Source organism: Coregonus lavaretus, assembly GCF_964263955.1.
Source record: "Coregonus lavaretus genome assembly, contig: HAP1_SCAFFOLD_637, whole genome shotgun sequence".
Taxonomy (NCBI): Eukaryota; Metazoa; Chordata; class Actinopteri; order Salmoniformes; family Salmonidae; genus Coregonus; species Coregonus lavaretus.
In genome coordinates, this window is record NW_028166336.1 from 88160 (window position 1) to 99636 (window position 11477).

An 11477-nucleotide genomic window follows, 5' to 3' on the forward strand; every position below is an offset into this window, starting at 1 on the left:
GCCGGCCGCGACCGGGAGACTCATGGGCCGCGCACAAGTCGTCCAGGGTAGGGGAGGGAATGGCCGGCAGGGATGTAGCTCAGTTGATAGAGCATGGCGTTTGCAACGCCAGGGCTGTGGGTTCGATTCCCACGGGGGGCCAGTATAAAAAAAATAATATATGTAATCACTAACTGTAAGTCGCTCTGGATAAGAGCGTCTGCTAAATGACTAAAATGTAAATGTATATTGGCACGGGTGTTGTTAGGACCGATACTTTTATACAACGGGTTACCAACATATTCAAATAATGATAGACATATTTTCATTAAACATTATTTTTATTAATTGATTTGCTAGAGACGCGACCCAGTCGTTCAGTCTTTTTGTTCTGTATCTATGGACGCGACCCAGTCGTTCGTTCTGAATGTTCCATTGCCAGTTCAGGCTTGCTAGTTAGCCAACTACGGCTAATTTATAGTCACGTCAAAAAGTGCAGCCCGAATAACAGCAAAGTAGCTTCATTTGCATTTGTTTAAGCTGTTTTCTAGTGATATTTATTTGGATACATCCATAACAATGAGCTAATGAGGCGCGATTTCGCCTGGCATAGAAAATGTGCTCTCTCGTCAGGACAGTTGCGCTGAGGAGCTAGCCAACAATACAGCTACAGTAATACAATCACTTCAAACTGAAGCTGGAAAGACTGCAAATTAGCAGCGTTTCGTTTATATATATCCATAAAAATGATGCCAGCTGATTCATGATTTCGACTGGCTGAGAAACGCTTCCCGCCTGTCTGTCTAGTCCCGACTCCTGACAAGTTCATAACCATCGGACAGCAGGAGAACGAATTTCATCATTGAAACGATGTTGCAAATGTCGGAGCAAGGTTTATACAAATCTCCGCTGTTGAAAACTTAATGTTAGTCTAAAAGAAATGTGAGATAACGTCTAGATGCTTTTTATAGTGGAGATCAAGTTTATAAATTGCCTTGCTGGGCTGATGAGACAGTGGATTGCGCAGTCAGATGTAACAGAGTAAATAGGCATTTGAACTTCATAGATTTAACGGGTGGCTATTTGTGGAATAGGCACCGGCTGGAATGCGGTTTCAACCAATCAGCATTCAGGATTAGACCCACCCCAACAATGTAAGGGTTTTTATCAGACAGCGTCTGTCCGGCTCTGAAACACCGTAACAGTTTCCAGCGGGGGTCACTGGAGTACAAAACACATAACCTCTGTTTCTCCGCGCGTGCGTGGTGCTTCACAGCCATGTCACGGCTGGTGTTTTTATTAGCTAGTAGACAGACCGCCCTGGCCTTCCGTTAAGATCTCATTTATCAGGGTCTAAAGACAAAACCATGGGGGACGAACAAGAGATAATGTGCAAACTAGAAAACATTATGGAAATACGGTAAAAAATTAAAAAAATAAAAACTTAAAAGAAACCACATCTGGTAAATATAGCTGGATGGCTCAGGAAAAGATTGGCTAGCCAGCTAATATTAGCGTCGCGGCTTTGTTATTGCGCTAGGAAGCTAGTTATATGTGCCGACATAGCCTCGAGCAAGGTTAGCAAGCGGTGGTGACCGTTCTACTGTTGTCTTGAAGGAACTGCAAGAAACTAGTTTTTGTTTTGCACGTTACAGAATAGCTTGCTAACTATGCATGATGCATAATCAATCCAGCTGTTTGCATCAACAAAAATCCAGATGCGAAGTGCTTTGCCAGATTAGCGGCTCTGGCTACTTCGCTAGCTATCTTTCTGTCATTAGCCAGGTAGCTAATAATTGGCTAACCATGGTTGGTGGTCCCCTAATGTCTGAGTTCATTCAGGTGGAAGCAGTCAGTATCATCAGTAACATCAGTAGAACAAAAGACGTCTGGACAATAATTACACCAGTTATAACAATGGCATGTGACGCACGTCCATCTCTATTTCGGATATGCATGCATTATATTACTTATTTGCATGACAAATATTATCTCTTCTTATTTCACAATAAACGAATCTATTGCAACAGCAACACAATAATATACCATCATGTCTTGGTTCTGGTCTTAAAAAAAAATAGATGTTTATCTGAAGAGACTAACCAGGATAAATAAAGTAGAAACAATAGAAGATGCCTTAGGGCAATTGGTTTCTGAAGCATGAATGAGTGACGCGAAGTTGAACTGACAGATTGTTGTCTTTGTGCCTTCTGCCCTGTAATCAAAGTAACTAGTGCATTAGTAAATAGACCAGTGGTAGGTAACTACCTAATGTTGTATAATTGGTAACTAACTACTAGTGCATTTGTAAAGTACCTACTGTGTAACATTGGTAACTACTGTTTTACAGTGATAACTTAACTAGTAATGCATTGGTTAAACTGTGTTTTCAGGAATAAGACGGTACAGATGCAGAAGATCAAGACTCGTCTGAAGTCAGAGTTTGAGTCCCTGGAGTCTGAGGAGAAACATCTGAAGGAATACAAACAGGAGATGGACCTCCTACTGCAGGAGAAGATGGCCCATGTAGAGGAGCTACGACTCATACACGCTGATATCAACGTGGTGGGTAGAGAGAGAGAGAGAGAGAGAGAGAAAAGGAGTGTGTGTGTGAGAGAGAGAGACAGAAACCATTATTTGACTTCTAAATGCACAAACAGATTTTAAAGAGTAACTTTCATGAAAAAAAATATTTTTTAATGGTAAACCAGATGTTTTAGGCTTAGTTATAGTAGTAAATCTAGCTATTTTCGCTCGTAGCGGTTCAACGCTACCGAGGGAGCGGTTCGGTATGAAATACACTCCCTTCTAGATGTGCTGGGTGGTATCACATTTACATTTACGTCATTTAGCAGACGCTCTTATCCAGAGCGACTTACAAATAGGTGCATTCACCTTATAGCCAGTGGGATAACCACTTTACAATGTTTTTTTTTGGGGGGGGGGGGTAGAAGGATTACTTTATCCTATCCCAGGTATTCCTTAAAGAGGTGGGGTTTCAAATGTCTGCGGAAGGTGGTGAGTGACTCCGCTGTCCTGGCGTCGTGAGGGAGCTTGTTCCACCATTGGGGTGCCAGAGCAGCGAACAGTTTTGACTGGGCTGAGCGGGAACTATGCTTCCGCAGAGGTAGGGGAGCCAGCAGGCCAGAGGTGGATGAACGCAATGCCCTCGTTTGGGTGTAGGGACTATCACCTCAAGGCTTACTATAAAAGCAGGTGACAGTGTGCCTTATTTGGCAATGGTCTTGGTAAGTGGAGTGTGCCAATATATTTTAATTGATGCTTCCTTGACTAGACTACTGACGTTACACAAAATGTAAAATGCAGTAAGGCACATTTACGCATATGACCAAATACAACGTTTTTGTTTACCGTTTCATACACATTTATAAACATGTAGGCTATGAGGATTACATGTTTGTATTCGTAGCTACATCCATCGTAACAAGAAATAGATGACAATGGTGGTCATATCAACTCGTATTTTTCCCCAACTGCCTTGGCTGATCGGTGTTGCAGTCCGCTAAAACAGTTGGCTCATAGTTCAATGGTTGTGAGCTCTAATCCCACATGGGGCAGATTTTATTTACAACATTCATCCTGTGCTCACACTCTTCTAATTCTGAAAAGTGAAAGCGTACCTGTGAGAGGAGTCGCCCTGGTAGTAGTTGTAGGTTTTTATACAGTACCCAAGACCAATCTGTGAGTTCATTTGACCATTGGAAAAAGATCTAGTGCGTAAAGACTGCAATGCGGGTTGGATTGAATTGAGCCCTTAATCTTCATTTTCACTTCCCAACACAATACCTCAATAAATGTGCGTCCACATTTGAACGATTTATTTTGCGCCCCATGGGGAATTCGAACTTACACCGCAAGTAGTAATAGATGTCAGGAACTCGGCACCTCACCACTGTCAGCTAACTGTCCAGAGCATTATTTGCTTGCGATGCACATCATTTTATTATCAGAGCGTGCCAGTGGACTTCTGGTAAATATGCTTTAGTGAGAAAGTGTTGGGATCAGGTGATCAACTATGTTTACCCATCCCCAAAATGAATATTTATGAGCAATTCCCTCACCCACAACTTGTCACCTGAATGCATTTTTGGAAAATGGGAAGGGGTTGGGCAAAGGCTGAAATTGGGGTTGAGTTAACCTTTAATAGTTTCTTATTTTTCTGTATCTCTCTCCTCTTCTCCTCCCCAGATGGAGAGCACTATAAAGCAGTCGGAGAACGACCTGAATAAGCTGCTGGAGACGACGCGGAGGCTCCACGATGAGTACAAACCCCTGAAGGAACATGTAGACGCCCTGAGGATGACCCTGGGCCTGCACAGACTGCCCAACCTCAACGAAGAGGAGGAGAAACTCTCTCTGGAGTCAGTACACACATATTATACACACACACACACACGGTTGCACATATACACACACACACACACACATCAACTTGTTCTCTGTGCTATCTTCTATCTCTGTTGCCATAGTTACTTTGAGAAGCAGAAGGCTGAGTGGCAGAAGGAGCCTCATGAGCCCACCATCCCAGAATCCCTTGCAGCAGCGGCTGCCGCGGCCCAACAGCTCCAGGTCTCCCGGAAACAAGATGCCCGCCAGACGGCCACCTTCAGACAACAGCCCCCTCCCATGAAGGTACACAGTACACACCCTCCTATGAAGGTACACACACATACACACACATACACACACACTCCTCTCCCCTGTCTTTGTACCTACACAATAATGACACTACTGAAGTCTATGTATTTACATAGTTATGACACACTATAACATCTCTGTTCTCTCCCCAGGCCTGTCTGTCATGCCACCAGCAGATCCATCGCAACGCTCCTATCTGTCCACTGTGTAAGGCCAAGAGTCGCTCCCGCAACCCCAAGAAACCCAAGAGGAAGCCTGATGAGTAGATACACAGATACAGACACACTCTCCTACTACCACCTCATATTGCTACATTTCACATCTGGAATGCAGTAACACGTCTTCATAACCTTCCCCATGCCATGGAACCTATGTTTAGTGTAATCGTCATTATCCTAAGTGTTTTAAAAAAATCAGTGCTCAAGTATTGAAATATAATTGTTAACCTTAACGTTTGATAGACCGTAACCATGTTAAATAAAAATGATTATACTGTAACTGTACCCATGTTGTGATTGGTTCTGGCAGTAGAAATGTAAAACGTACTGCATTCACGTTACTCTGTATTTAACACGTTTGCATTGCATGAACACTTTCCATGGCTGAACTATAATGACTGTGTTGGAATGGTTTGTGATATGAAAGTGGGTTCATTGTTGGAGCGTATAAACCGGGAAGTTGTTCTAATGTTTACTGAAGGCATAAGGGACGGTCAAGGACTGAGAAAACCATGATGCTTACTTGCTTTTAACAGTGTTGTATGTGAAACTTTAATACAATAATAAAATATAAAAATGTCTGTTTTGTACTGCAGTTGGAATTGTATTTTCTTCTAGACTTTAAAATTAATCTCATAATACAGATGATGAATGACACTGACTGTAGATCACACCCTGGGTCCCACAGGGAATATTTCAGATATGTCCACACGGTGATAGTGCCAGTACGAAGGTACCTTTAGCTTAGTTCTTGTACTGTCGTCAAGGAGTTGTCAGGTTAACATTCTGGGCCTTCAAGATAACCCTTCATTGACATTCTGTTGACAGGTTACATCCAGATTCCTGTTCCGTCTCCAAGGTAACCCCAGGTTGCAGTGTGCGTCTCCCTCTGGCCTGCAGTTGTTCCCAGATCCTGCTGGGGGCTTCAGAGGGCTTGGGGATGCTCCTCAGCAGCTCACCCAAAACACACACTGGGAGAATCTCATTTGCATACTTCTGGCATCCTCTCTCCTTGCCTCCTCAAAACCCATTGGATGAGAAAGCCAGAGGTCACTGCCCCTCTCCTCCAATCGGTTTAGAGAAGGAGGCTAGGAGAGAGGACTGAGGAGTATGCAAATGAGATTATCCCACTGCGTCCTACAACACATGAAAACACAGATTAATTGACCTAAATATGCAATATTCTGTTCTCATAGGACTTATTTTTCTTGGGACTGTTTGCAGTTCAGAGTACAGGAACATAAGGACAGAAACGGATTATAATAACATTGTAATCAGCAGGTACAGGACCTAAACAGAAAAGAACACAGATACTGTGAGCAGTCTGTACTGTACCGTGTGTGTTGTACCCTGCTGCAGAGGTGTGTGCGTTGTGTTGTACCCTGTTGCAGAGGAGTGTTGTACCCTGTTGCAAAGGTGTGTGTGTTGTACCCTGTTGCAGAGTTGTGTTGTACCCTGTTGCAGAGGTGTGTTGTACCCTGTTGCAGAGGTGTGTTGTACCCTGTTGCAGAGGTGTGTTGTACCCTGTTGCAGAGGTGTGTGTGTAGTACCCTGTTGCAGAGGTGTGTGTGTAGTACCCTGTTGCAGAGGAGTGTGTATAGTACCCTGTTGCAGAGGAGTGTGTGTAGTACCCTGTTGCAGAGGAGTGTGTATAGTACCCTGTTGCAGAGGTGTGTGTGTAGTACCCTGTTGCAGAGGAGTGTGTATAGTACCCTGTTGCAGAGGTGTGTGTGTAGTACCCTGTTGCAGAGGTGTGTGTGTAGTACCCTGTTGCAGAGGTGTGTGTATAGTACCCTGTTGCAGAGGTGTGTGTGTAGTACCCTGTTGCAGAGGTGTGTGTGTAGTACCCTGTTGCAGAGGAGTGTTGTGTAGTACCCTGTTGCAGAGGTGTGTTGTGTAGTACCCTGTTGCAGAGGTGTGTGTGTGTAGTACCCTGTTGCAGAGGAGTGTTGTGTAGCAAACGGGGATACCTAGTCAGTTGTCAACTGAATGCATTCAACTGAAATGCATCTTCCTCTGAATTAGAGAGCTGCGGGGGACTGCCTTAATCGACATCCACATCATCAGCGCCCGGGGAACAGTGGGTTAACTGCCATGATCAGAGGCAGAACGACAGATTTTCACCTTGTCATCTCAGGGATTTGAACCAGCAACCTTTCGGTTACTGGCCCAACGCTCCTACCCGCCAGGCTACCTGCCGCCTGTGGTCTATCTATCCTCCAGTGTGTTAGTCTAGTTGAGTAATCTTACTCCTTATGAAGGTGTTCAGGGACAAGGCTGCCTGCTACTGCACACAAAACGCCACACACTGATGGGTCATGCAGCTGTGTCCACAGTCTTCACACACACACACACACACACACACACACACACACACACACACACACTGTGTCAGTAAATGACAGCCAGTAGAGACATACAGCCAAAAGATAGTTATGTGAAGAGTAATATTATTTTACCTATCTCATCTCATCTGTGAATTTCTGGAGCTTCAGGACAGAGATGAGCTGTTGGGGGACCGGCTGGGTACCAGTCTGGACAGAAGGACAGAGATGAGCTGTAGGGGGACTGGCTGGGTCCCAGTCTGGTCAGAAGGACAGAGATGAGCTGTAGGGGGACTGGCTGGGTCCCATTCTGGAGCTTCTGGATAGAGATGAGCCGTAGGGGGACTGGCTGGGTCCCATTCTGGAGCTTCAGGATAGAGATGAGGTGTAGGGGGACTGGCTGGCACCCATTCTGGAGCTTCTGGATAGAGATGAGCCGTAGGGGGACTGGCTGGGTCCCATTCTGGAGCTTCAGGACAGAGATGAGCGGTAGGGGGACTGGCTGGGTCCCATTCTGGAGCTTCAGGATAGAGATGAGGTGTAGGGGGACTGGCTGGGTCCCATTCTGGAGCTTCAGGACAGAGATGAGCTGTAGGGGGACTGGCTGGGTACCAGTCTGAAGCTTCAGGACAGAGATGAGCTGTAGGGGGACTGGCTGGGTACCAGTCTGAAGCTTCAGGACAGAGATGAGCTGTAGGGGGACCGGCTGGGTACCAGTCTGAAGCTTCAGGACAGAGATGAGCTGTAGGGGGACTGGCTGGGTCCCAGTCTGGAGCTTCAGGACAAAGATGAGCTGTAGGGGGACTGGCTGGGTACCAGTCTGAAGCTTCAGGACAGAGATGAGCTGTAGGGGGACCGGCTGGGGCCCAGTCTGGACAGAAGGACAGAGATGAGCTGTAGGGGGACCGGCTGGGGCCCAGTCTGGACAGAAGGACAGAGATGAGCTGTAGGGGGACTGGCTGGGTACCAGTCTGGACAGCAGGACAGAGATGAGCTGTAGGGGGACTGGCTGGGTCCCAGTCTGGACAGCAGGGTTGGTCCTGCTCCTTACTCTTGCAGGGTCCAGACTCTCTCGCTCTCTGCTGTCTACTCCTCTGCAGCTCTTTTTCCTGTCTCTCCCTCTGTCCTTTAGGGTTCGGGGGCTTCCCTCTCCTCTCTTGGTTCTGTTTTCTGTGTACTTGTATGATCATCCTCCTACAGGTCTCACTCTGCAACCGCTGCCTCCCCCTCCCTCCCTCCCTCCGAGGGCTGCTCTCTCCCCCCCTCTCCTCCTGGCTCTCTCTCCTCCCCCTCTAGCCTGCAGTTTCTGGGTTCAGTTGATTGTTGATCTGTGTTATCATTCTCCTGCTGTAGATCTCCAGTGCCTCGCCCTCCTCCGTACCTAGGTCATAGAAAAGGCCTTTTTCACGCCGCCGGAAATGCCACTTCCAGTCTTGGGAACCCAACTTCCGCCAAAATGGCACTGCATTTGTTTACGAGGTTGCAAACATAACTTATTTTTTTATTTTTTATTTATTTTTTAAACGGCAACAGGTTAAGGGTCCACAGGCTCAATAGACTAAATGTACCCTCATATGAGGAATAAGGTATTGCGATACAGTACTGAAAATAGTGTTTTGAAACGGGCACCAAATCGCTAAGTCCCCCTGCCAGGAATAATACCAATACAAATAATAACTGACAAAAAATCATCAGTACCATGTCAGACCTGCTGAAATGGCAAAAAAAGTACAAAGTATGAACACAAGAGAATCAAATGTAACGGTTCTTCAAGTCTTATAGACATGGACAGCCCACTAAAAGAGCACATTATGACCCATCTAGAGAACAAAACAATGATGCCAGAGAATCACTGCAGAAGATAAATTATATTTAAAGCAAGACGATGGCCACGCATTTTTCAAATCAGAATCTTATATAACCATACCAAAAACAAACATTTTCCATAACCAGGCAAAAAAAAAGAAAAGGCAATAAGAAAGGATATCTAAATAACAAAGTAAACAGCTGGTCTTCCAGAAGAGTGCCAGTCAGTCATTAATGGAACCTGTATTTGCGTGCGGGTTTGATGCTGACGTAAGTCTTCTTCACCTCCTCCGGCTCCTCTTTCTTCACCAGTTGGTACCGCTCCCCTTTTGTGGTCACCACCTGGTTGCTGTGGTAACGCACCAGTTTCTTGGGGGCATCTTTAGGTGCAACAGGCCTGTGTGTTTTCTCATCCTCCTCCCTGTCCACTAGCATGTACTTCTCCAGGATGCTCTCTTTCATCTTCTGCTCTGCCTGAGGGGAAACCATCTTCCCATAGTTAACGGTGAGAGGTGTGGGGCTGAGCTGGATGTCTCCTTCGATGATGAGGCGGACAGCCTCCTCCATGTCACCTTTAGCAATGGACAAGGCACTCCTGGCCTCTGATAGGCTGCACTTGGGGAACATCTCCAGCAGGAGAGACTCCTGAGCCTCCCACTCAGAGAATGGAACCTTGGCAGTGGCCCCCTCAGTCTGTGCAGTAAGGCAGTGCTTCTCTCTCACTGGAGACCCAGTGGAGGTAGCACTGACTGTCAGTGGGACCTCCATTCTAGCCTTAGGCACACTATTTTCTGAACTCCGGGCTGCAGCTAGTTTTGAAGCCAGGCTGAACATCATATCACAAACTTTAACACTGTCGATTTCAGCAAAGCCAGGAATGTAGGCCTCCAGCATTTCTACAAAGACCTCCACGTCAAAGTTCTCCTCCACACTCTCCTGAGAGCCCAGATCCTCCAGGACTCCAGTGATGTAGGAGAGCAACACATCATCCAGGGAACTCAGATCTGCATCGGGAATGTATGTCTGAATGAACTCCTGCAGGGTATCGTGGATTATCTTGTGATGGTCCATAATGGGCTCAAACCCTGTTAACAAAAACAATACAACATTCAGATTTATTCAAATGTGACGACGGAAATAAAAGGGACTGCGAATTATGCCCCCTTTAATCGAACTGTATCACGAATGCATTACGAATAGATGATGGCTAGCTAGAATTTCATACATAAACTGAATGGTACAGTACCGGCGACCGCTGCGAAGCAGGCAAGAATGGCTAACGTAACTTCGGCTTTCAAAGGTTGACCAAACCGAACTAATATCAAAGACAGTGGCCACTATGATGTAGCTATTATTTTCAGGATTCTCTGATCGATTGACGAACAACTGAATCACGCAATCAGAAGAGATGACAAAGGTCGGATTGACGCTAACTATGTAGCTAAACTGGCTAACTAGCTGTACTGCTGCAGAACATCAAGCTAGCTAGCCCAAACGAACAACGTTATAGTAAAGTGCAACAAAAACTAAAACGTACAAATCTAACCTTATACGTGGAAGAAAGGAAATGTTGGCCCAATTGTGTGTCCCCAAACTGTGTGATTAATTAGCTAGCTATGAGATTATAAAGACTGCTAGCAACTCAAACGTTCTGCACACGCAAAACCACAACAAAACAACATAAAATAACGAGTTTAGCGCTGTTAACAATGATTCTTTACCGCCACCTAGCGTACTGGAGTGGGATTAGATCATGAAGCTGCTCCAAAAAAGAAACAATTCCGATTTCGCTTATGTTATCTCATATTACTAAATGTTATGGAAAAATTTAACCTGCACGTGTCTTTTCTTACTGGCACTGACTTTGCTGATAACTACTTTGAGGGAAAATGTACTTACTACGACTGTGATGTGGTTGTATCACCTAGCTACCTTAAAATTAATGCAGTTATTGTAAATCGCTCTGGATAAAATCGCCTGCTAAATGATTGTAATTACACCAGCAGATCCATCGTAACGCTCCTATCTGTCCACTGTGTAAGGCCAAGAGTCGCTCCCGCAACACCAAGAGGAAGACTGACGACACACACGCACCACCTCATCTTGCTACATTTCACATCTGGAATGCAGTAATACATGTCTTCATAACCTTCTCCATGCCACGGAACCTACGTTTAGTAATATCTTCATTTATCCCCAGTGTTTACTTTTTTAATCAGTGCTTGAGTGTTGAAATGTAATTGTTAACCTTATATTAGGTTTGATAGAACCTAACCATGTTTAATGCAATAAAAAAAACAAAAAAACATTAACATTTAAATACTGTAACTGTACTCATGTTGCTATAGCTGATGAATGCTCAACTCCGCTTACATCGAGATAACTGGTCGCGCGATTTGCTAGCAACAACATTAAGTCACCATCAGCTGATACTTGTAAAAATGCACATTCTGAGAATGCTTACATGTACCTATGTTTGTCCTGTAATTCG

The 11477-nt window shown here is 45.2% G+C and overlaps 3 protein-coding genes across 7 annotated transcripts; 1 reads left to right on the plus strand and 2 right to left on the minus strand.

The window, feature by feature from the left end:
* The first annotated feature begins 1235 nt into the window (after nt 1–1235).
* On the plus strand, nt 1236–5451 carry LOC311114866 (zinc finger C4H2 domain-containing protein). Of its 3 annotated transcripts, none has more exons than XM_084190097.1 (5): nt 1236–1399; nt 2373–2544; nt 4189–4361; nt 4470–4659; nt 4791–5451. In XM_084190097.1, the coding sequence occupies exons 1-5, from the start codon at nt 1347–1349 to the stop codon at nt 4902–4904; spliced, it is 702 nt and encodes a 233-aa protein (XP_084046223.1). In that variant the 5' UTR covers nt 1236–1346; the 3' UTR covers nt 4905–5451. The 3 variants fall into 3 exon arrangements, with proteins under 3 accessions (XP_084046223.1, XP_084046224.1, XP_084046222.1); XM_084190098.1 differs by having other exon boundaries at nt 1263–1399; nt 4470–4632; XM_084190096.1 differs by having other exon boundaries at nt 1263–1399; nt 4189–4659; nt 4791–5003.
* Nucleotides 5388–8754, minus strand: LOC311114860 (uncharacterized protein; the record flags this gene model as incomplete). Its single annotated transcript, XM_084190090.1, has 3 exons — nt 5388–5993; nt 7316–8357; nt 8749–8754. The coding sequence occupies 2 exons, from the start codon at nt 8752–8754 to the stop codon at nt 7326–7328; spliced, it is 1038 nt and encodes a 345-aa protein (XP_084046216.1). The 3' UTR covers nt 5388–5993; nt 7316–7325.
* LOC311114865 (CUE domain-containing protein 2-like) lies at nt 8702–10673 on the minus strand. 3 transcript variants are annotated; one of them, XM_084190093.1, is made up of 2 exons: nt 10533–10673; nt 8702–10071 (listed from the first exon to the last, which is right to left on the minus strand). In XM_084190093.1, exon 2 carries the CDS (start codon nt 10055–10057, stop codon nt 9218–9220), a length of 840 nt encoding a protein of 279 aa, XP_084046219.1. In that variant the 5' UTR covers nt 10058–10071; nt 10533–10673; the 3' UTR covers nt 8702–9217. The 3 variants fall into 3 exon arrangements, with proteins under 3 accessions (XP_084046219.1, XP_084046220.1, XP_084046221.1); XM_084190094.1 differs by having other exon boundaries at nt 10233–10653; XM_084190095.1 differs by having other exon boundaries at nt 8708–10071; nt 10524–10612.
* Nucleotides 10674–11477: the final 804 nt, after the last annotated feature.

Coding starts and splice junctions, on each gene's coding strand:
- LOC311114865 (XM_084190093.1), bottom strand. CDS start 10,057: ATGGACCATCACAAGATAATCCACGATACCCTGCAGGAGTTCATTCAG.
- LOC311114866 (XM_084190096.1), top strand. CDS start 1,347: ATGGGGGACGAACAAGAGATAATGTGCAAACTAGAAAACATTATGGAA. Junction 1,400..2,372: donor GAAAACATTATGGAAATACG/GTAAAAAATTAA, acceptor CTGTGTTTTCAG/GAATAAGACGGTACAGATGC. Junction 4,660..4,790: donor GTACACACCCTCCTATGAAG/GTACACACACAT, acceptor TTCTCTCCCCAG/GCCTGTCTGTCATGCCACCA.